We start from the raw sequence: 25,011 nt of genomic DNA on the forward strand, positions 1-25,011 counted from the left end.
AGGTATGACATTGATGTACTTTCAGAGGCTATGGATCCATATCACTGATAGATCTAAGCAACTGTGGCGGTCAGCTGGGTTCGATCGCCGGTGGCAAGATTGCGCAGTTGGTAGAGCACCTTACCGGAGTTTCAGGAGGCCCGGGTTCGAATTCCGGTCTGGTCCGCTGCATTTTCTCCTCTCCCGTTACATTTGGTGCCGTGACCAGGATTTGACAGGTGAAAGACCTGCCAGGGATAAGCCTGGGTTGAGGTCTTTGGAGGACCAAAGACCTTTAAGGAGGGAGGAATGTGGCGGTTAGCCGGGTTCGATCGCCGGTGGCCAGATAGCTCAGTTGGTAGACACCCATTCTCAATATAAGGGCTCAAATAATGTCGCCTCGTTTTCATTTAGAAGAAATACCACTGATGTAATTTTTAAATCAACATTATAAATAATCATATAACAATGAATAAGAATTCATATAATCATCGATCTGAAAGGGTATTAAAGGAGTTCAAAATTCAAATATAGTAGCCTATTTGAAATGTACGTTACTGTCGCCGAGGCAAATATTACGCTGAATCCCCTCTGTGTAATATATAGTTTTGATTCTCAAGTAAAAATTTTCTGATAAGTTAAACCTTGTATCATATATATTTCTTTTCATAATAATAAATACATTTTCTTTGTGATAATAAATAATTTTTATTGTGCAATGTCCCTGTCGCTTAATTATATTTCAACCACATTACAAGCAAACACAAAGATTATACATCTGATAGTTTTGTTCTCCTTTATGTATTGATGGGCTAAATTTGAAATTTCAAAGGATTAATTACTCCTACTTAGATCATGTAACATGAAATAGAACAATTTGATCAACTTTTATAAATATGTTTACGAAATGAAAGACATTTTCAATCGTAGAGATAAGAAAGAAATGTACGTTACCTATATTCTTCCATTAGGAATATATATTCAGTAGAAAATATGAGACGACTCTGAATAAGCAACCCCTTGTATCCTGTAAACTGGCAAAGACGTTTTGCTTAACACAATTAAAAATTATTTTTTACATGAAAAGTGATCATTTGAAATGTACGTGACTGAAATGTACGTTACCATGAAATTCGAATTAAGTGAATCTCGCACGAATTTTCATGTATTCTCATACTTTCACAGACTCGAATGTGTACACAAAGGAAAGTTTCAAAGGTTGGAGGTCGGCTAAATCCCAAAATTAATGAAAAGAAACGTTTCTGCTAAGGTAAAAAAATATATTAAGGTCAATTATATGTAATATAATTTTGATACCTGGTATATATTTCTGAATATGAAACCTGTACGATGCATTTCTTATGATATGCAAGTTCAAATAGTATCATATATTGCGTGTCTAACGTACGCTTGTGGAAGAGAATTGATTTTTATATTTGAAATGTACGTTACGTATGGTAACGTACATTTTGCGCATTTCTTACTGACATTTTTTTTAATTTAGTCAATGAATTGCGTTTACACGAGCGAAACAAAATTATCGTTACAATCCATTTGACAAGTGACCACCAAAATCCATCTAAATGCACCCCCAGTCCTCGTAAATGTGGTAGACTATTACCACATGCTAGAAAATTTATTTCTAAGTGTCTTAAATTCATCTTTAGCAACCTTTTTGCAGTTTGTTTACTTTAATTATGCGACTTTTCGTCAATATTAATTTAATTGTTGTTGATAATTTAAAACAAGGTATGCATAGGCTTATAATTGGTAAAAAAAAAAAAAAACAAAACAAAACCAAAAAAAAAAGAAAAAGAGAAAGAAACAAAACAAATAAACCCAGAACACAAGACGGTCACGTACATTTCAAATACTGAAAGGCACACAATACTCAGTTTTGTTTGAATCATTGCATTTTGGGTTATATTTTTCCAGATCTGCTGAAAAGTACGTATGGTTGTGTTTTGACAAACAATGTTGCAACATACTAAATGAAATTGTTAACAAGACTGTCGATGGATATATTCGGAAAAGATTTTTGTTAAGTTTCAATGGCCAAACACAAGCATTTGTTAGATCATAGCAACTCTTTTTTTTTTTTTTTGTCTGTACCCTTGCACACAGGTAGAAGTAACTAGGCTACGACCGGTGTCAATTTCAGCGAAACAGCACAAAAGAATGGTAATGAACTGAGGTGGAGGGGACTCCCCAATAATATGTGAAATGAACGTTACCGAAGTGACGTGACATTCATTGTAGTTGATGACAAATAACCACGTTTGTTACATTATGATTTCTTATATTACTGCGTTAAAACGCTTCACTGAAATGATTTTTATGTCAATAATTGCTTTTTTGCAATATTTTCTTATTATAATTTACATATTATTACAAGCTTGAAATGTACGTTACCTACTCATATTTTGAGGCAATCGTGTCTTTATAGTGGTGATTGTGACATATAACACAATGTGATTACATAGAGAATCTTTTTTGGAATAAACTTAAAACAAAACTATGAATTTTTAGATGAATTTTAAGCTTTTTATTAATCAGAAATATATCTTGAAATGTATGTTACATTTACGTAGTTGTCTGAATCGGCATAGATATATATTAAAGAAGACAGTAACTACAAAATAGAATTTTACTACATGTACATGTTAAGTTCCACTATCTATAGAAAATGACAAGATTCCAGACTGATCGCTCTAAACAAAACAGAGAGAAGAATTTAAAGCATATATTTTTAAAAAAATGTTTCTATACAAGTAACCTTTGTTTTTTGAAAGGAAAAATCAAACGCACGTTCATATGCCGAGAAAATATGTTGCTGACAGAGTTGGTAGGATGTGCTGGTGTTAAGATGAGATATTCCAATTGTGATTTTAATGACTACATTTTTTTTACATATCTTTTTGGACATTGAAGAAAGAGTAACGTACATTTCAAGCTACATTTTTGAATAAAATCACCCTCTACTTTACCGTCTTGTCATTATTCCATGTATTAAAATTTGATGAAAAAAAACCTGGAAACAAAATCTTCAGATACTTTCTTTCAAAGGTAATTGATAGAAAAATTGTTATCTTGAACTTCATTTTTTTAAAAATCAGAGAGGCATTTGTGCCCTTATATTGAGAATGGGTGAGAACACCTGACCGGAGTTTCAGGAGGCCCGGGTTCGAATCCCGGTCTGGTCCGCTGCATTTTCTCCTCTCCCGTTACACAACAATAGCCATCTAACTATAGTTTGGCCAAAGTAGCTTTAAGAAATCAAATACAATACAAAAAAAATTTCATGCTAATCAAGTAACTCTATATAAAAAGACCATCATATTATGAGGGGAAATTATTTTCTTTTATTAGCTACAAACTTAGACCCCATTTAATGCATTTCTCATACGTGTAGCTTTCTATAAAGTAATATTTAAAAAAATAAAACTGGAAAATTCTGAATGCCGTAAAAAGTATTAGGAAGTCCTTAGTGCATTGAATTTTAGTCCTTCTAAAAATGTAAAGTCCATCAATGCTCAATGTCATCATCACTATACCTACATAATTCGTCGGACCCGGGAAGGGGGGTGTTACCCCCCCCCCCCTCAACAATTTTGCAAAGATAGACATAATACAGGCATGTGCTAGGATATTGACCAATCCGTGCATATTTTTTTTCAAAGTGCGTTAACCATGTCCCCAAATTTAACGTACTTTGAAAGAAAAATTTCTAAGTGCGTTATTTTTCAAAGTGCGTTGTAAAAATGCAAAAAAATGTACATTAAAAGATGTATAAAAACTGCAATTTGCTTTTTGTTACCACATTTATTTAAAAGTTTCTTTCATATCTGTCCGTTTCTGTCCTTAAGCAATGATTACTAGATCACAGATACTTGTGGATAGGACCCCCCAACCTCCACCTCACCGATAAAATATCAACCCCGGGGCTTGTTGGTGATATATATATCACTTATTCATTATGTATATACCACAGGAAAAATCGGGAGAAACTGGAAAATAATCGTCCCATACAAAAATACCCTATTATACATCGTTCCATACAAATAATACATTCTTATACGAAGTACCTGTGACAAGGCCTTTTCGAAATGTACGCACTGACTTTTAATCCCATTATCTTGACCTTGAAGTTTGACCTGATTTTCAAAAATCTTAAAAACGCTGATGACTTTTGAATGAGAGAAATTATCTTTATCGGATTGTATTGATGCAGTTTTGAAAACTTTAATTTTTACCGTAACAAGACCCCAATAACACAATACAAAATCGTTAAGGTAGAACTTAAAATACGTCATTATATATCACGCACGATCTATAGTTGAGGGTCGGGGGTACGAGCCTCCCTCTCGAAATTTGCGAAGCTATTAAATGTACACCATAAAGATTTAAATTTATCTTAGACCCCCCCCCCTATTTTTTCAAAGGAAACACGAACCTCTCTCAAGTTTTTACAGTTAGTTAAGAGAGTTACACTTAAAAGTAAGTAATATAAGTAAGTAATGTAAAAAGTGAAGGAAGGGACCCTCAATCCCCCTCTGAAATAAGTTTTAATGGGTTGGAAAGGGAGTTTGTTTTATTTTTCCTCCTTTGAAGAACAATGGGATTTGAAGCATTTAAGTCTAGTTATTCTAACAGTTTTGAAATAGAGATATAATTGTGATTTTTCTTCAATTTTCGATTGTGTGCAAATGTTTAGAGATTTTACTCCAACACCTTTAAGAGCAACAACAGTCACTCACCAAACAAAGTGAGAGTGGACGGTATTTACAGAGAATAAAATTGCCACATATTGCTCCTTATTGCAGAAAATGAATGCCTATACATTCTGAAAAATAAGTTAAATTTTAACCAGAATAGTTAACGATAAATAAAGCCCCAAAAATATTTGTAAATTCACCTGCTGTGAATTTATCGGGTAATCGGCGACAGAGACTCTTTTACAGCATTTCCTGTCATGCATTCAGTTCATCGCAATAATCTTATGTTCATTTTATATTTGAGGTCTTTAGTGAATTATAAAAACGTGCATTCATTTTCTACATCAAATGCATTTTTTTTTAATTTGTCAAAGCCTTTTCAATTATATTGAAATCATTTCAAATCTGTTGGAGAAGTATTTAAAAATTATTTCACAGAAATTTCCATTTTAAGTCATCATGGCAACAACATTCATCCCAATCAAATGTTAATGAAAAGAAGGGAATAATCTCAGTGTGGTTTACTTGTGTGCCAAGTTATACCGAAGTCAGATAAATATTGTAGGAGGAAAAGCAGTTCAAGTTTGACTTTGTGACCTCAAAATCTATCCCTGAGATGGACCAGTGTACCATATTTGATATCCTTCAAACATAGGCTCGTCAAAATATTGATTGATCAAAATTTTCCCATGTTCACTTTGACCCTTGAGCTTGTGATTTTAAGGATAAAAGGATAAATAACACCAAGTTTTTTCTTCCAAATTTCAGATATCTTTGCTAAATTAGGTGCCTTTATAATTGCAGAAGTGATATTTGTTTAGTTAAACAACTTAATGTTTGGCCAAGTCAAATAATTTGGCAAAAGTACAAAAATGCAGCTTTACAATTCAGCATATTTTTTAAAGTTTATAAAATGTATTCAGTTTTCCTACTCCAAAGTGGATATGTTCAAGAGTGTATTTCAACACTTTACACAACTAAAATTTATAAATTATATTTCCAATGAAAGAAATACTTAAAAAATACCAGAGTAACTCTTCTGTGTGGGAGATAAGAAAATTTGTTTGTGGTATGTATCCTTAAAGTTTAAAGAGGACTCAATTTCCTCTTGTAGGGAAACAATGTTATGATTGATGACAGCCATGCAAAGGGTTCTGAAGATATTGAGCAGATGATATTTTCAATGTCTTGAGTAGTTTTACCCTTAATCTTTTGACCTCAAAATCAATAGGGATCATCTACTTCTTAAAGAAAACCATTGTACTAAGTTTGATGGTAACCAAAAGAGGTTGACTCAAGATTTTGATCAGAGAACACTTTGTCTACCCTACAAACCTATCTATGTATTAACAGGTCACTTGATGAAGTTTTATGACAATGGTAAGTACATGAACAATGAATTATCTAAATAACAGACAAATAACTCAAATACATATTTTTTCCATTTACTATATACAAAAAAATTCATTTATCATGATCTTTCCTTGTGGTATTTTTCAGCTAATGTCAGTAAATGCTTTGCCTGGGCCTTTCCAGTTTGTTGAACCAAATTTGTGAAAAATCCATCTTTGATCTGAAGTAATTTGTAAGGCGTATCAAATTCAACAAGTTTTCCATGTTCCAAAACCTGGAATTAAAAAAATGCATTGATAATATAAAATAATCTCAGCTGCCTCAGCATTCAGATTCACCAATAAAAACTTAGACAGCTATTAGAGATTTCCCTTTATGAATCATGTTATGGATAAAGAGTTGAGTAGTTTACCATAACTCTGTCTGAGTCCATGATGGTATGGATTCTGTGGGCCACTGTTAAAACTGTACATTTCATGAACCGGGTTCTAATGGTCTCCTGAATTAAGGTGTCTGTGCTACAAATGAAAAAGATGAAGATTACAAACAGTGATCGACCTAAACAAGAGGCCCATGGGCCTTATAGGTCACCTGAGCATCATGCAACAACTTTACAATGATTGACATTGGTTCATGTTTTAAACTAGACACCATGGCATTCACAATTTTGAAAAAGACATCATAACTATACACTTAGCATGTTTAGTTTGGTTACTTAATACCCACAGACAGAGTAGGGGAACAAAAAATGCATTTCGACTAATCAGTAATATTCAGCAATAATCAATATAGTGCCACTACCATACATGAACCCCTGACCCTTGGTCCACACATTTCACAATTTTGGAAAAGGCACCCTTGCTTATCAAAAATATTTGATTAATACAAAGTAGAAGGTTTCAATCAATTAATTCATTTTCAGTATATAAGTAGAGCCCCCCACCACCCTCTATGGTACCCCTGACCCAGGGGTGTGGAAATTCACAATTCAGGAAGAATGGCCCTTGCTCATCATAGCTATATAGGTAGTTCATCTGCTTAATCCCCAGGAGCAGAGAAGAAGATTTTCAAACAATTTTTGCATTTTCTCTATATAACCAATAGAGCCCCGCCCTAACAATAGAAACCCTGACCCTGGGGCCATAAAATTCACAAAGGCATTCTTCCTCATCATGACTATGTACTTATTGAGTTTATTTAATACCCAGGAACAGAGAAGAAGATTTTAAAAGAAATAATGTATTTTCTCTATATAATCAATAGAGCCCCACCCTAACACCAGAACCCCTGACCCTGGGGCCATAAAAATTCACAATTTTGGAAGAGGCATTCTTCCTCATCATAACTATATCTTTTGATAATTTATTTAATACTCAGGAGTAGAGAAGAGTTTCAAAGAACTAATGTACTTTCACTATATAATCAATAGAGCCCCACCCTAACACCGGAACCCCTGACCCTGGGGCCATAAAATTCACAATTTTGGAAGAAGCATTCTTGCTCATCATAACTATAATAAACTTAGTTAATTCGTTGAATACCAAGCAGCAGAGAAGAAGATTTTCAAACAATTTCTGCATTTTCTCTATATAATCAATAGAGCCCCGCCCTAACACCAGAACCCCTGACCCTGGGGCCATAAAATTCACAAATTTGGAAGAGGTATTCTTGCTCATCATAACTATATACTTAGTTAATTCTTTGAATACCCAGAAGCAGAGAAGAAGATTTTCATACAAATTCTGCATTTTCTCTATATAATCAATAGAGCCCCCCCCCCTTACACTAGAACCCCTGACCCTTGGGCCATGAAATTCACAATTTTACAAAAGGCATTCTTTCTCATCATAATTATGTCTTTAGTTAGTTTATTTAATACCCAGGAGCAGAGAAGAAGATTTTTAAAGAAAAAATGCCATTTCACTATATAATCAATAGAGCCCCATCCTAACACCAGAACCCCTGACCCTGGGGCCATATAATTCACAATTTTGGAAGAGGCATTCTTCCTTATCATAACTATATACTTAGTTAATATGTTGAATGCCAAGCAGCAGAGAAGAAGATTTTCAAACAATTTCTGCATTTTCTCTGTATAAGCAATAGAGCCCCACCCTAACACCAGAACCCCTGACCCTTGGGCCATAAAATTCACAATTTTGGAAGAGGCATTCTTGCTCATCATAACTATATACTTAGTTAATTCTTTGAATACCCAAGAGCAGAGAAGAAGATTTTCAAACAAATTCTGCATTTTCTCTATATAATCAATAGAGCCCCCCCCCTTACACTAGAACCCTGACCCTTGGGCCATGAAATTCACAATTTTACAAAAGGCATTCTTTCTCATCATAATTATGTCTTTAGTTAGTTTATTTAATACCCAGGAGCAGAGAAGAAGATTTTTAAAGAAAAAATGCCATTTCACTATATAATCAATAGAGCCCCATCCTAACACCAGAACCCCTGACCCTGGGGCCATATAATTCACAATTTTGGAAGAGGCATTCTTCCTTATCATAACTATATACTTAGTTAATATGTTGAATGCCAAGCAGCAGAGAAGAAGATTTTCAAACAATTTCTGCATTTTCTCTGTATAAGCAATAGAGCCCCACCCTAACACCAGAACCCCTGACCCTTGGGCCATAAAATTCACAATTTTGGAAGAGGCATTCTTGCTCATCATAACTATATACTTAGTTAATTCTTTGAATACCCAAGAGCAGAGAAGAAGATTTTCAAACAAATTCTGCATTTTCTCTATATAATCAATAGAGCCCCCCCCCCTTACACTAGAACCCTGACCCTGGGGCCATGAAATTCACAATTTTGCAAAAGGCATTCTTTCTCATCATAATTATGTCTTTAATTAGTTTATATAATACCCAGGAGCAGAGAAGAAGATTTTTAAAGAAATAATGCATTTTCACTATATGATCAATAGAGCCCCGCCCTAGCACTACAACCTCTGACCCTGAGGCCATGAATTTCACAATTTTGGTAGAGGACTCAATGGTCATTACATTCATGCTAACAGTCTGACTGCTTGATGTCCAGGAGTAAAGAAGAAGATTTTTAAAGATCGCACTAATTTTAGTGGTTTTGGCCCCACCCCACAGGCCCCAGGGGGGCAGGGACCATGAAATTCACAATTTTTGTTCCCCTTCACCCATAGATGCTTTGTGCAAAATTTGGTGGAAATTGGTTGCAGAGAAGAAGCTGAAAATGTTCAAATGTTAACACACGACGCACGACGAACGACGCACGACGACGGACGAAAACAGATAGCAATAGGTCACCTGAGTTTACTCAGGTGACCTAAAAAAAAAATCCATAAGCAATACAAATCTGTGAAGAAGGCATAAAACATGGACCCCTGGCATCTGCATCTAAATATGTGCAACATACTGTAAATCACTTTTTATTCGCGAGAATATCATCATTTCATAATTACATGTGAGAATATGCTTGGGGAAAAAATCATTTTTGCATATATTAGTATTCTGTAAGATTATGCATGTATACGACAATAACCAAATTTCATGAAAATTTCATCTTTCTAATAAAGAGTTAATGAAAAGGTCTAGCAAAAATTTAGTGATCTACAGTAAATAACTTTTTCCTTTACAAAGGTATAACCCCCTACTTGTGGTCCACATTGGCAGTGGCCTCGTCCAGCACCAGGATCTTGTTCTGTCTGAGGACGGCTCGAGCCAGACACACCAGCTGTCTCTGTCCCACACTCAGGTTCTGTCCACTCTCCGTCATCTCCATATACAGTCCCTCACTCTCACTCTGAACTTTATTTTTGAGCTGCACCTGTAGAATAAGTATTATCAAACAAGTTATTTAAAGAAATCATTTTTTCTAAGCAAGAACCCGCCGAAATATGGCTGAAATATTGCGGACTCGGCGTTAAACAATATAAAATCAATCAATCTAAGCAAGAAAACATAATGGTATTTTGTTTGGATACCATAATTCTTGATCCAAATAATTAAGGTCCCATTTAAATGTAAAACCACTAAAAATTCTTTATCTATAATATAGTTTATATTATATTAAGAAATATCCAGAAATAAACACAAGCACGTATGTATTGGAAGGCAGCCATTCTTTTTATGCATGCACATATTTTATTAAGTATTAAAATTCATATAATCCACTGTTGCATGCTCAGAAAACAGCAGGAAATTGCCAAACCTTTTTCTTTTCAGAATTTATTTTGGAACCTTTTTGTAAAAATGTTCAAAATATTTTCTTACAAATGCTCTTTTCCTCAAATTTTTACAGTCTCTGAGAGCCAGGTGTCCTAATTATTTAATTAGTAAATGAGTTGTTTCGTATAAACCTACCTGTTCCAGGGAATCCCATAACTGGTCATCTGTGTATTCTTCAAATGGATCCAAATTCTTCCTCAAAGTTCCACTGAACAGAATTGGATCCTGTTAAAAAAATTGCAAGCTTAACTTCAGTCAAAATTTATAAATACCATTTTAATTTTAGAGGCAGAAGAACAGAGCAAATGAGGAATCATTTGTAAATCTCTTTTTTTATAACAATAAAGTTACCTGCGGAATGACTGAGATCTTGCTGCGGAGTTCGTGAAGACCTATCTTCAGTACATTGACATCATCAATAAGGATCTCTCCCGTGGGTTCCGCCAGCCTCAGCAAGGCTGCCAGTAATGAACTCTTCCCTGCTCCCGTCCTACCCACAATTCCAATCTAGTGCAAGAATTAGATAATAAAGGATTATTTATATCCCAAACATGCACGTGCAGTTGATACTACATGTAATACAATGTTACCCTTTTTAATATTGAAGACTTTTTGAAATTAGAATACATGTGTTTGACTGTACTCCCCTTGAATAGGACATTTGTATACCTTTTCCTGACTGTGGATGTGACAGGAGATATGGTGTAGGACCTGTCAGTATATTATTCCTACCTTTTCCTGACTGTGGATGTGACAGGAGATATTGTGTACGACCTGTCAGTATATTATTCCTACCTTTTCCTGACTGTGGATGTGACAGGAGATGTTGTGTAGGATCTGGTCAGTATCATCCGAGTACTGTAGTCCCACGTTGACTAGTTTTATCTCCCCATTTAGGGGCCAGGAGGGGGCAGGAGGGAATTCAGACACTTTGGGGGCCTCCTGTTCTAATTTTGTGTATGACAATATCCTCTCCACTGAAGTCATCTACAATTCAAGACTCCTCAATTTTAATAGATGAATAAAATTTCTTTGGCAAAATTATGATAAATCTGCAAGGAATTGTCCCTGATGTATCACTTTAATATATTTTTTTGTTTTAAAAAAATGTTAAGAATTGAGGAGAATAAGAATTCTATAATGTAAGTGATATTCTAAGGAAATTCTTGAGTAGAAATATTTGAGGAACCCAAATTCATGTCATTTAGATATGCATGTCTTTACTTATCAATGACAAATAAATTTTTACCTGTGTGTTAAGTGAGGTGGACACCCTCATTAGGTATTCAAATGGATTAGCCATTACAAGGAGGTAGTTAATGGCCATTCCAAACAAACCTCCCGACAGTCCAATAGCTGAAGAAAAAGACACACAGTCATATGAACTGTACAATTTACATCCTTATTAATTCAAAAATTATTTACAATGAACATACAATTAAAACACAATAATTTGTTTGAAACTGCTTAAAGGATTTAAAAAAAATGTTTGCAATAACTTTTATACGTCAGAAAGAAAAACATAAAATTCTTACAGTCTCTGAGAGCCAGAGATAAGAATATGACTAGAATGAAGTAGACATTGAGACAGAACAGCGAGCGCAGACTGAACCATCTGTTACAGGCCAGGAACATGAAGGCAGCAATGGTGTGTTTGTTCTGTAACCTGTCAAAGTCCGTCAGGAACTTACGGTCCATTCCCAGCGCTCGAATGGACTGCAGTCCCACTAGGGTGTCAGATATGTGGGAAAACACTGGACTCTGAGCTGAAACACAGAAATGGTTTACATTGTGTAAAAATACTGATGATCAATTTAAAAGCAAATTTTCCTCAAATGAGTGTTTTTGTTGGGTTTTTTTTCGTTTTATTTTAATACAGACTGAAATGTCTACCATTGTACTATTTTCATTTAAAGTCAATAACCCCAAAACACCAAAATGATGACAAAGTTTTGATATAAGAATATGTAGGGTATTAAATCTTTGTTGGGTTAATACTTACTGACGGAATCTAAACGTTTCATATTTCTGGTGGTTGGTAGCGCAAACTGTCGGAGTAAGTAGATGAGGATGACTAAAGGTGTTAATGGTAATAACAGGTAAGGATTTACAATACAGGTGATGACGATCTGCATCAACAGGCGAATGGAGGTCTAAACAAACAAGACATACAGATGTGAGAAGTTGGTAGAAAAAATGATTTTTTAAAACATTTATATCAGCTAGGTCATTAAGAGGTAAAATTAAATGTAACAATGCAGTACACTTTTATATTAGCTTAACTATTGTATAAATATTCATAACCAACCCTTATTCTTGAAACAATATCTAAAATATTGTACACGTAACAAAAGCTTGAGACGTCTTGTCAGTTGTATCATTAAAATCAACTTTAAACCTCTAGTATTCATGAGCTCTGGAGAGCCCGAATCATTGGGGTACAATTGTTTGGAAACAGTGCTGAACAACTCAGATGTATATACTGTAAATCACTTTTTATTCGCGAGAACTTATTTTCGCATAATTACGCGAGAGAGTGTGCTCGCGAAAATTTAAATCTCGCATATAATAATCAGTCAATGACTATCTCGCCAAAATAAGGTGTCGCGAAAATATAGTGATCTACAGTACCTCTATCACAGCATACGCTAAAGATGGTATCACAGAATCTATCATTCCAAGGTCTCTGGCAAATTTGTTCAATATCTGACCTGAATAAAAAATACAAATGCTAGTATTGAATTTTTTTTTCTTTTTTACATGAAATTGATTTATGCTATGAACACAGTCACAGAGTACTTTCATTATCCAATATTGTATTCATCTACAACAAGATTCTCAAAAAATTTGCAACACATGTCACGCAGTAAAAAATATATCTTGAAAGAGATTAATAAATTCACTTACCAACAGGATTAGAATCAAAGAAATGTGTTTTGGCTCCGATGACAATATCAAACATGGTGTTGTGAAGCTTCTTACTAATGCAGACTGACATTCTAAAATATGCCATTCCAAAGAGACTGACACCCACAATAAATATAGATATGGCGACTAGATAGGTCTTCATGAATAGATCAACATGATGCTGGATAGAAGTTACAAGGGAGGAACCATTGGACGGTAGAGTGGTGTGATTTACGGGGAAGATGTTGTAAGTCATGTTTTGTTTAAGTGATTGATTTGACATATTGATGACAGGGTTCAGATTTATAGATGATTGTCCAGTTTGTCTCTGAAGGTTCAGTAAATCAGCTGATTCTGCCCTGAAACAAACAACATTGTAAATTTATCTTGCTGATTGTTGTTTGCATGGTCTCTGTAGAATACCATGTACCATATATTTAATGTCCTTATAAAACTTACCACTTAGCAAAATGCCAGTCAGCATACCCATAGGAAGACTGAAATATAAAAGCAAACCCAATGAAAGAGACTTCCTTTACCAAATTTCATATTGCAAAGACAACAAAATATGAGTACATTTAGAGAGTGATGCACTAGTACAAAATAGGACACTCACATAAGTAGCCATTAGAAGAAGTATGACAATAGGTAAATACAACCAGGGATGTCCTGTCAAAAAATAATCCTTGTACACTTTCCATCCTACACCACCATACTTTGAGAATTCCTCCTGTTTATTCTCTTTTGTATTCTGAAATATCAATACTCTGTAAATTCAAGCAAAAACACTTAAAATTGCTTCTTTTATTTTCAAGACTTTTAAAAACATGTGTATAGGTACATGTATAAAAAATTTCATTTTTATTTTTGAACTAATTTCCTACCTCAAATTTCCATGTTTGCCATTTCAATTTTCTGCCATTAAAGCTAGGGAAATCACATTTTACTCATAAAAACTTTGGTTATTAAAAAAAATTAACTTATTGTTTACTTCTTCTCCTTTCAGTTTTTCATTCTTCTCCTCCTCTCCTTCTTTCTTCTCTAAATCCTTGTCATAATCAGAAAGGATTGTCGAAAATTCTGTTCCTTGTTTCACAAGTTCATCGTAAGTACCACAATTCACTACTCTCCCCTGAACAAAGGAAAAATAGAATGATATATCAGACTTACCGAATTATATTTTATCATAAGCATGTTCTATTTCTATTCATTTACAGCTTTAATAACAGTTATACATAGCTGAACAGGAGACTTCAATGAAACAAACCTCATTGAGGATGATGATCCTGTCAGCAGATCTAAGATACTGCAGCTGATGGGTAACAAGGATTCTTGTCTTGCCTTTCAAAAAATCACAAATACACCTACAATGGCACACAATGACAAGTAAAATTCAATTCCCAGCTTCCTCTTCCTTAAAATTGTATATTTTCTCTCATATATATAAACTTTTCCTAGACAGTAAAAAAAATTGACCTACTTTTGAAAAAGATGGCTGCCTACATCAGTGTCCACAGCTCCAAGAGGGTCATCCAGGAGGTACACATCAGCCTCTCTATAGACAGTTCTGAAATGTATAGCGGACACAGTCAATTAGGGTACATTATAGCATATGTAAATTCTCTTAGTTGTTAAATATTTGGGCTTGAAAAAATTGGCATTTGAATTACATGACAGTACACAATGTTTTAATCACGACATTCCAAATACTGGTAAGTTATGTTGAAATGTTGTGACAAGTAATTTTACAATATAATGAATACCTGGAAAGTGTTAGCCTTGCCTTCTGTCCCCCACTGAGCAACAGTCCCCTCTCCCCAACCCTGGTCTGGTCTCCATACTTCATCTGCTCTAAATCCTACATAGAGACATTCTATGAAAATATTGAAATAATCAGCTGCACAATACTGAATAAACCACCAATATACTCTATCTAATAGTTTACATTCCACAATAAATTAACTGGTTTTTGTTTTTGTTTGTTTTATTTTTTTTTTTTTTGTTTTTAGAAAAGATCAATTAGAATGTTAATTGAAAATTAATTTTTTTCAGAACAATAAAAAATAATTTGTGCTTTTTTATCTGCAAGTAATCCATGTTTTTCCTCATTTGATATATAGCATTGTTTAACATAGGATTACAGACAGAACGATAAAAACAAAAGATGAAATCTTTTCTAACCTTATAGAGAGCACAGGCACGGAGGACTCTGTGGTATCGGTCCTCATGGATCTCCTCCCCAAACGTAATGTTGGCCTGCAGTGTCCCTGACACCACCCAGGGAGTCTGAGAGGCATACCCAACACTCCCCAGAACCTGCAGCTTCCCCAGGGTCGGGGGCAACTCCTTCAGGATACTCAACAGCAAGGACGACTGAAAAGAAATCAATCTTATTGATACTGTTAAAAAAAGTTGATAATTATTATTGACCTCAATACCTTATTCCATTAAACAATAAAATTCTTTCTTTGGTTGATAGTACTGGAATAAATGTTGCAGCTGTTGAAAGAAAATACATAACTTGCATAAATTTTGAATGAACAATTTTTATAACTATGAAATTTATGCCCATGCATTTTTAAGATACATGTATAACCATGATATAAGTTGTTGTTTTTAGGCTTCTGATAAAAGTTTTTTTTGTATCATCTTTCCCCTAAGAGATTCAAAGGACTTTCAAATTGACACAAATTCTTTAAATTTAGGATTCCCCTCCTCTGTCTTAACACCATACCTTTCCTGCCCCTACTGGTCCAACTACTGCCAGCAGCTCTCCCTGGAAATGTTTAAAATATTCTTACGATCAATAAAAACATCAGATGTTGTAGAATATGTTTGACTAAAACTATTATTTCTGTGTATTCCCTTTACTATACTTGTTCTGATTTCAGAGGAGTTTTGCAAGATAATTCTGATGAATTAGGATAGAATCTCAAACATCTGTGATGTAAGTATATTACATATCCTTAAAATGCACATTCATATTCTGATAAACATACTTGGAAAATTGTTTCTTTACATTTGAAAACATCTGCTAAATTTTGGTTAATGAAAATATACAGTGTATATCCTCTACTTTCACAGATAAATAAATATTCATTTATGGGCAGAAAAGAAATCATTTTTAGAAGAAATTACCTGTTTGACATTTAAATTGATGTTCTTCAAAGAAAATGTCTGAGTCATCTCCTGAAAAATGAAACACAAGTAATTGTACTGTATATACTTGATAAGATATGCATGCTCATTTTCAAAAACCAGATGATTATACACTTACTTTGTCCACAAGTTTGTCAGTGACCTCGTCCTTGTCTGTATCATTGGGAATGTGCCAGCTAGCAGTCACATCTTGGATACAGACAGACACACCAGCATCTTCCATGGATTTTGTCGTTTCTTCAAACTCAGGAAACATCTTCATATCTTCCACTGCAAGAAAAGACTGAAATAATATACAGTGCAAGTTGGAATGGGTTCTGTCAGATAATGTACATTCATTACAGATATGGAGTAAAGTAAACCCTTATTTATTGATGGAAGGATGGAAAAGTTTATTTTTATTCATTAGAGTGAGTACATTAAATCCTATCTAATCCTTGGATGGGTCACAGGTGTAATAGTGTATATCCAATGGAAGAATGTCTTAATACTTATTAAAGAAATACTCTATTTAGTAGAGGAATAAACTGAAAATGTGCCTGTATTTATAATAGGGATGATGGAAATGTTATTTTGTATTCATTGGAAGAATAATGGTTAAAACTTTTTGTCTGTTCATAGAAGGGGATGATCTAAAATTTTGTATTCTCGAAGAATAAAAATAAGTCTTCCCTCAAGTAAAGGATAGTACCGTATATAGATGCAAGTGCTTGTCTTTATTTATTAGATGGATGATCGAACAGTTTACCTGTATTCGTTTGAGTGCTGAGGCCAGTTGTTTATTATCCTCCACCATGTACATCATAAACAAGAAGATGGTCAATCGCAGACAGAAGACCCACCCCAGGGCACTGTAGATCTTCTGTGTGGAGAGGGGAACCCCCATGTACCAGGCCAGCCCAAACACAAACATGATGATAATCATGGTGGCTGTCTGGAAAACCCCTATGTTGATGGCCTTCCAGATGTAAGCCTTCCATATCTGGGCCATCTCTGCCCTGAAATCAACATTTTCAAATCCGAAACTAAAATTTACCATAATTCAATTTACTAGTAAGTATTTTTTTTCCATCCCAAAATGTATGTATTTTCTGAATTTATAAAAACAACTACTGAAATAATATTCTCTCTGGTCAAAATATCCCATCCAAGCAAATTATTTGAAGAGAATTCAAGAGATCACAATATCTTGTTAATAAATGTAGACTGTACAATACATGTTTAAGTAAATTTATTTTTCATATTTGAGTTACCTTCTGAGTTTAAATATGATTTCACTGAAGGGTTTCTCCCAGCAGTACATTTTAATGACCCTCATCCCAGCGATGATCTGGTTCATCAAATGAATCCTCTTATCCCCCGCTGCACCTATTGTCATCCTAAAAATATATGTACACACAAATGAAAAAAAAAACAAATAACTACTCATTACCCAATTACATGCAATACAGTGAAACCTATCTAATCCCACATTTTTTTGGACTCAAACTTTGTGTCTAAAATCAAAATAGACAGGGTGTCAGAATGCACAGTATAGAAAAACATGGAATTCACAGTATGACGGATTGCACACGTATCGGATTAAACTGTTTTCACAGTACATATTTTTAACATGTATCTTTACAGTGGATATAGAAGCAGTATTGTACAGACCTTAGTTTTCCGTAGAGCCAGCCTAGGATGACCTGGAGAGGTAGAAGGACAACAATGACCACCAGAATCAGAAGACCGATGTACCCAATCTGTCTGTACAGCAGGTACATGATGATACCGATCTCCAGGGGACCCAGCCAGCAGAAATGGAAACTCTCCAGAGTCTGAAGAAATACAGGACGAAGTACTCTTTTTTTAATTTTGCTAAACACTTTCAGTCACCAGTTCAGGTATAAGGTTAAGCATTTTAAAAGAATTATTGTTTTTGATAGATAATATGCCTACAGATGTCACTGAACTCAACAAAACTTTCTCAGATGCTAATACGCTGTACTGGAAAGTTTTCCCTTTAAAGCACCTGTAGGTAGTATTATGTGTATTTTTTTTTAGCTGCATGATAAATTGTCACAGTGTTTGAATCAAACAAATTCAAACATGATCTACTATCCTGGCTGCTAATCAAGTAAAGTACTAATTAATCTACTGGTAAATAACATACTGAAAAAAAAAATTTAGTCAACAAATCCAATAAAACAAACTTAACTGCTACATGTCCAGCTGTCAAAATAGTAGTAAACCCAAAAATTTTCTGTTGGACAGCAGGAATGGGACTTAATTTCCCCCCTTTTTTGTACATCAGAAAGAAAAAAATATTGCACATATTATCATACTTACATATGTAAATTTTTCTAAATCAGTTGATAAATGGTTGATAATTTGTCCTGATGTTGTCGCATGTTTTGACCAGCTGCTCATTTTCAAGATCTGAAATATTTAATTTTTGATGAATAAGCACATACACATACACACAATAATAAAAAATTTTTAAAAAATCTGACATACTTGGTTCTGAAATCAGTAGAGCAAACCTGCCTTTCTGTAAATAAGACTAGCCACAGCTACTTTCATTTTCAGAGCAAGATGGTGGCAGGTGAAGAAATACTTTGGATTGTTAAGAAGCTCTATCATGATGCAGACCCCCATCACAGTAGCATAAATGTACACCTCCATCTTAGACAGGGTGGAGCCAGGCTGGAAGTAGGACACAATCTGACCTGCCAGAAAGGGCTGTAAAATCCGGATTGCTTCCTAAAAAATGTATTTTGATGGAGTTTGGATAAAGTTCATACACTAGTGCAAGAAACTGAGTAGTCACTTTCTTTATCAAGGATGTTTCATAAAAAATATATCTGATCTGATCTGAAACAAATGCTTAATATAAACTTTTTCAAAAAGATCGATAACAAAATTTAGTTAATATGGCAAAAAAAAAAAAAATCATGTACATGTAGCTTTGAAAAAGACACCACATGAAAAGCAAACACAAAAGCAATTAGCTAATCAAGTTCTACACATGCACTGGATTAAAATCAGGAGAAAGGAGGGTCAGGATGCAGGAGAGGGATAATGCTATTTCTATTTATACCAGTACATGTACACAGAATTGGCACACTATTTTTTTAGACTGGAGTTTTCATTAATTAATGCTGCTTTTATGCTTCATTAAGCTATTTAAGGATTAAAAAGAGTATGCCACTGGATTTGCAGAAAATACCACGAATATGACATTAGACTTGTAGGGATTACAAGAAATCACCACTATAAGGAGTAAGCCACTACAATAACAGAGTTACTAGGCATAAGTCGCTTAGACTCATAGTCATTGCTAAGAATATGCCATATGCAGACATTGCTAGGAATATGCCACTAGACTCACAGAGATGACTAGGAATATGCCATTAATGCCCCACTCCCATTTGAACTCCAGAATCACTGCCCAGTAAAGACTTGGCTTCTTGTTTTTCTCCCTACACCTCTTTACATGGGCATCCCATGATCTACGAGAAAAAGAAGGCAGTGTATAAGATAAAGAAATTATAATGGGATGATAGTAATATGTTCCTTAAAAAAGTTACCATGCAGGTATATATAACTGCACAATGACAAGGGGGGGGGGGGGGGGGAGGAAGGGGCTTCAACTTCTATTTGAGTGAAAAATTTGTTTTCCCAATTAAATTAAATTACTGTCTTCAGAAGGAAGCCTTGTTTTATGCATGCACAGGGAATTTTAAGGGTTCCAAAGATTTAGCATTTTTTAAGGGGAGTGGGGGTTGAGTGTGGTGGTAAAAAATTGTTCAGGAGGGTGTGTAAGACCTCCTACACCCTCATTTAGATCCCTCTATGGTCACACCTTCCAATTCTATGAAATAAATGATGCTAGGAATATACGAGATCAATTCCATAAACAGGGAGACATGGAAAATTTTAGATTTTGGAGAAACAAAGTCACCTCATTAATTACTGATGCAAAATCTACATATTATAAGACAGTAATTGAAAATAGTTCTACATCAAAAGAAATGTGGGGTCATTTAAATCAGCTTGCCTCAAAATCAGATAAAAATTCATCCCCCTCTAATATCACGTACAGTGGATTAAATCTTGATAATTTACAAGACATTGCAAATGCTTTTAATGAGCATTTTGTGCAAATTCTGAAAAAATTGTTAAATAATCTTTCGTTCTCTGATTTTGAACCAGAAAAATTGAAAAGATACACTGAAACAAAACTTGGAGATCAAGACTTTTTTGAAATTCCCTTGATTAATGAAACAAAAGTATTTGATATGTTAAAGAGGCTTGACATAAACAAATCTACTGGCATAGATTTTCTTGGACCTAGGTTGCTCAAACTTTCAGCTAGTATAATATCCAAACCTCTAACACATCTAATAAATTCTAGCATTATCAATGGATCTTTTCCTTCACAGTTAAAGGTCGCAAAAGTAACTCATTTATTTAAAAAAGTTGATAAATCAGATCCAGGAAATTATCGCCCAATCTCAATTTTACCAACTACATCGAAAGTTTTAGAGAAGCATGTAGCAGAAAATATACGCATCTTTACTTCATACTTTGATCTATTAATGGAAGCACAATCTGGATTTAGAGAATTTCACTCATGTCAGACAGCTCTCACAAAACTAACTGATAATTGGCTGCATGCAATAGATCACGGAAGTTTCGTTGGCATTACTTATTTGGATTTTAGCAAAGCATTTGATCTTGTAAATCATGATATACTTATTAGAAGACTCAAATGCTACCACTTTGATCCCACATCAATAAAATGGTTTCAATCATATTTAAATGATCGAACTCAAAGCGTAAAAATTGGTGCGTACACATCTGAATCACTGCCCGTCACAGCAGGTGTGCCACAGGGCTCTATTTTAGGTCCCTTGTTATTTCTGTTATATATCAATGATTTACCATTATCTGTTGAACATTGTAATGTTGATATGTTTGCTGATGACACAACAATGCATTTTCATTGTAACAATATTTCACATATTGAAGCAACTCTCAATCATGACCTGTATCAAATACAAGCCTGGTGTCAACAGAATCAGATGATTTTGAATACTGATAAAACAAAGTGTATGTTAATGGGAACACACCAAAAGAAATCAAAATTAGAAAACGTTAATCTTCAACTACAACTTTCTGGCCATCCCATTGAAAATGTTAGAACAGAGAAATTATTAGGTGTTCACATTGATCATACTCTTCAATATACTTTGCATGTAGATGCAGTTTGCAAAACCCTTACTTATAAATTATTTACCTTACGAAAAATTAAAAAGTTTCTACCACTGAATACTAGAAAGCTATTTTATAATGCATTTATTTTACCATCAATTTTATATTGCCTTTCTATTTGGGGTAACTCTCCTCAAACTCACATCAATAGAATATACAAACTTCAGAAACGAGCAGCTAGGATTATTTTAAATGAAAAATATGATGCACCTTCAATGCCATTGTTTAACATTTTAGGCTGGTTAACAGTTTACGAACTTCTAAATTTACAGAAAAGCATTCTAATGTTCAAAATATTTCACCATATGTCTCCGGATTATATGCATGATTTTTTTGAATTTCAAAGTTCTGGATCATACACATTACGCTCAGAGACAAATTCAGAACTTCGTTTACCAAAATATAAAACAAATTTATTCAAAAATTCTTTACAATATTCAGGGGTTATTATCTGGAATGAGTTGCCTATTAGTATTAGGAATTCCCAATCCCTTGCAATATTTAAAAGTAGTGTTGAAAATTTTTTACTTATGAAACGTACTGGTTCTACATGAAATTTATGTTTTCCTTTCTTTTCAATGAAATGCCAATATTTAATTTATTCTGCTGTAACAAAGTGTTTATATTTTATTGTTTCATGTTTGTAATTATTGTCTTTAATGTATAAACATTGTATATATGTTACAAAGAAGGCCCTGAGGAAGACTAGTGCTTGCACTAATCGGGTTACCTTCTATAAATAAAGTATTATTATTATTATTATTATTATTATTCTATACAAGTCATATAGTTTCTTTAAAGAGTCATCTTCAAAATTTAAAAAAAATATAAAGAATGATATTGCATAAAAACTTCAATATTTTTTTTAATTATTGGCTATGATTTTTAAGGTTCACATATTAATATTAAATGTAAGAAGAACCTCTCTCTCTCTCTTTGTATGTCCAAGTAGCGTATTCCTTACTTTTCCATGCGGTCTCCTAACACTCCAGATTCATCCTCTGGTAGAACATCATAGAGGTGATCCTGTGTCAGTGGGTGTCTGAAGCCGTAACGAAACACTGGGAACATCCACCTATATACATGTACACAGAGTTATATAAAATACAGTGAAACCTGTCTTATCCGATATAAACCAGGAAATGAATTTTATGTCAGAATAGACAGGGTGTCAGATAAGTGTACCAATACATGGAAAATAGTAAAATGGAAATGAAATCTATTATCGATGTTCACAGTGTGACAAATTACACAGGTGTCGGATTAGACAGTTTTCACTGTATTATCATTCTTCAAGTACATGTATTAGAATTCCTGGTAATATCAAAAGAAGGTTTATTGTACCTCTATTTGTTCACTCTGACATGTAAAATTCTGCTTTAATACTAACAAGTTTCCAATAAAATCAAATTCATATTAATCTAAATGCACACAATATCAGCATACCTTGCAGGAGAACATTTGCCAGATATGACCTTTTAACTTCACAACTTTATAAAGGAAATAAATGTCATCTGTCCAAGAGTTATCTTTCTTATCAGATCGACAATGAACCTTAAATTCAGTGTTATGTATATATGTTGTCACTTAAGTAGAAATGTTGAATCAGAAATGCCAGTAGCAATGGTTAACAAAGAACGTACCAGAAAGTGAATTTGGACAGCCAGTTGGCTTTTCCAAAAGGACATGGTCCAGTGGTTTTGCTTTTCTTTGGATTCTTATCCTTATCTGCCATCTTGAAGGATGAGATAAACTGTAGGTTAACCAACCATCATGCTCCTAGAATAAAATTGTTTAAAAATATATTATATCCCCACAAAGGTCAAGTATCAATGATTTTAACTTGTTTACTTTTCAATGACTTGGATTGTGTAACACTTCAAAATTAAGAGGTTCTGTGCTTTTGGTGAAATTTTCACATTACGCACAGTACACAAATTTGGGGAAAAAATAAAGTTTCTATCATAATCAGCATAAATCTATTTTCTAAAATTTCCCATTTCATTTCAAGATCAATGGTACAGCTTGATAAAAGTTATTTCTACTTCCCAGTTCAAAATATAATTTACCATGCTTCAGTCTAAAGCTAGCAAACTGTACATTGACTTTTGCTTTATCAAACCTCATGAGGACATAAAAAATATAAAATGCAGATAATCACATGAGCTGGACTTTGGTTTATATCATTGACTTTATCAGACAGTAATATTAAAGCTACAAGGCTATTCACAAAAAAGATCATCTGGATAAAGAGGTTGATGAATAATTCAAGATGAGCTACTCACAAGACGATGAAGAGTCTGATGATTTTGTCTCACCTAATCCAAGCAGTCGTCCTCAGGCTATTTTCTGGCGACTTCCAGACATCCTAAATCGTAAGTATCTTTGGAGAATAGGTGAATTTGCTCTGTTATCAGGTGTGCAGGACTATACAAAACAAGTTAGAGCTGGGTCAAAATGATAAGATAAAAATTAAAGTTATATCTGTAATCTGTGAGACAATATTGTGAATGAGGTCAAGAATGTAATGCCATGTTAATGTTATAATATATATGTGTGTACATAGATCTTTGTTTCAAATTAACCAGGTGTACACATGTTTGTACCAGCTGCTGACTCAGTTTTTCTGTAACTGTATGAGTTGCAGCATAAGAATTGAATTCATTTAACATCTTCTGTATGCATTCAATTGATGATTAGCTGGTTAGATTATCATCTTTAAGTTTTAACCAATATATGAATTAAGATTATCTTGATAAGTTGTAAAGTTAGTACCTTATATAAACTTTATCAATCAAAATAACCAAACACTTCAGGTAGGGCTGTACTTCATTATCAGATATTTCAGTAGCTACTTTTTTAGGGGGGTGGACTATTGGATGCCAGGTGTGTGTGGTAATTCATATCAATGCTTTAATCATTTCTCACAAATTACTTTTGAATTTTTTCTGATTCATTTAAAAAATTAATTATATATTTTATGCTACCAAATGTCCATGTTTATTGATTTTCTATCAACCCATGCACACATTTTTCATGACAGAACTTTTCTTGTAATTTAGAAAACTTTCTAACATTATACCCTTAAAGTCACCTGCCTCTAATGTTTGTTAATCAGGGGTAGATTTTTTACTTGAATTGTTGTCAAAATAGATTTAATATATTCTTACATGAAAATGTGTAAAAATAAATCCATTCCATGAGTGAAAAAAATCAACATTTTATTTTTGTTTTTTAATGTTGGTGACTGTAATTCAATGAAAATATCAAAGAGAACAAATTATTTTTCTTAAACTTCCTCATGATGGCAAGTGACTAAACTTCCTTAAATAAAGTATGTTTTCTAGCTCTTTGAGAGTGTGTAAAATTTCTCTTCTAATCATGCACGTATGCCTATATGATTCATATTTTTAATAATT

General features: G+C 33.9%; 1 protein-coding gene across 3 annotated transcripts; it reads right to left on the minus strand.

Moving 5' to 3' along the window:
- Positions 1-6,125: 6,125 nt before the first annotated feature.
- On the minus strand, positions 6,126-24,063 carry LOC134278711 (ATP-binding cassette sub-family C member 4-like). 3 transcript variants are annotated; one of them, XM_062761003.1, is made up of 30 exons: positions 23,878-24,063; positions 23,236-23,371; positions 22,557-22,667; positions 19,707-19,827; positions 18,863-19,078; positions 18,665-18,754; positions 17,990-18,153; positions 17,590-17,715; positions 17,085-17,334; positions 16,455-16,619; positions 16,316-16,366; positions 15,912-15,953; positions 15,359-15,550; positions 14,941-15,035; positions 14,658-14,744; positions 14,445-14,541; positions 14,169-14,309; positions 13,794-13,928; positions 13,637-13,674; positions 13,178-13,536; positions 12,902-12,981; positions 12,273-12,423; positions 11,806-12,036; positions 11,520-11,626; positions 11,066-11,257; positions 10,622-10,777; positions 10,406-10,495; positions 9,697-9,869; positions 6,460-6,565; positions 6,126-6,321 (listed from the first exon to the last, which is right to left on the minus strand). In XM_062761003.1, exons 2-30 carry the CDS (start codon positions 23,325-23,327, stop codon positions 6,166-6,168), a joined length of 4,014 nt encoding a protein of 1,337 aa, XP_062616987.1. In that variant the 5' UTR covers positions 23,328-23,371; positions 23,878-24,063; the 3' UTR covers positions 6,126-6,165. The 3 variants fall into 3 exon arrangements, with proteins under 3 accessions (XP_062616987.1, XP_062616989.1, XP_062616990.1); XM_062761005.1 differs by lacking the exons at positions 19,707-19,827; positions 23,236-23,371; positions 23,878-24,063; XM_062761006.1 differs by lacking the exons at positions 19,707-19,827; positions 22,557-22,667; positions 23,236-23,371; positions 23,878-24,063 and having other exon boundaries at positions 18,859-18,995.
- Positions 24,064-25,011: the final 948 nt, after the last annotated feature.

The sequence above is a fragment of the Saccostrea cucullata genome, unplaced genomic scaffold, assembly GCF_032062105.1.
Source record: "Saccostrea cucullata isolate Sc308-1 unplaced genomic scaffold, CSIRO_AGI_Scuc_v1 ctg6104, whole genome shotgun sequence".
NCBI classification, from domain to species: Eukaryota; Metazoa; Mollusca; class Bivalvia; order Ostreida; family Ostreidae; genus Saccostrea; species Saccostrea cuccullata.

Coding starts and splice junctions, on each gene's coding strand:
- LOC134278711 (XM_062761003.1), bottom strand. CDS start 23,327: ATGGCAGATAAGGATAAGAATCCAAAGAAAAGCAAAACCACTGGACCA. Junction 14,542..14,657: donor GGCAGCCATCTTTTTCAAAA/GTAGGTCAATTT, acceptor GTGCCATTGTAG/GTGTATTTGTGATTTTTTGA. Junction 11,627..11,805: donor ATCTCTGGCTCTCAGAGACT/GTAAGAATTTTA, acceptor CTTTTTCTTCAG/CTATTGGACTGTCGGGAGGT.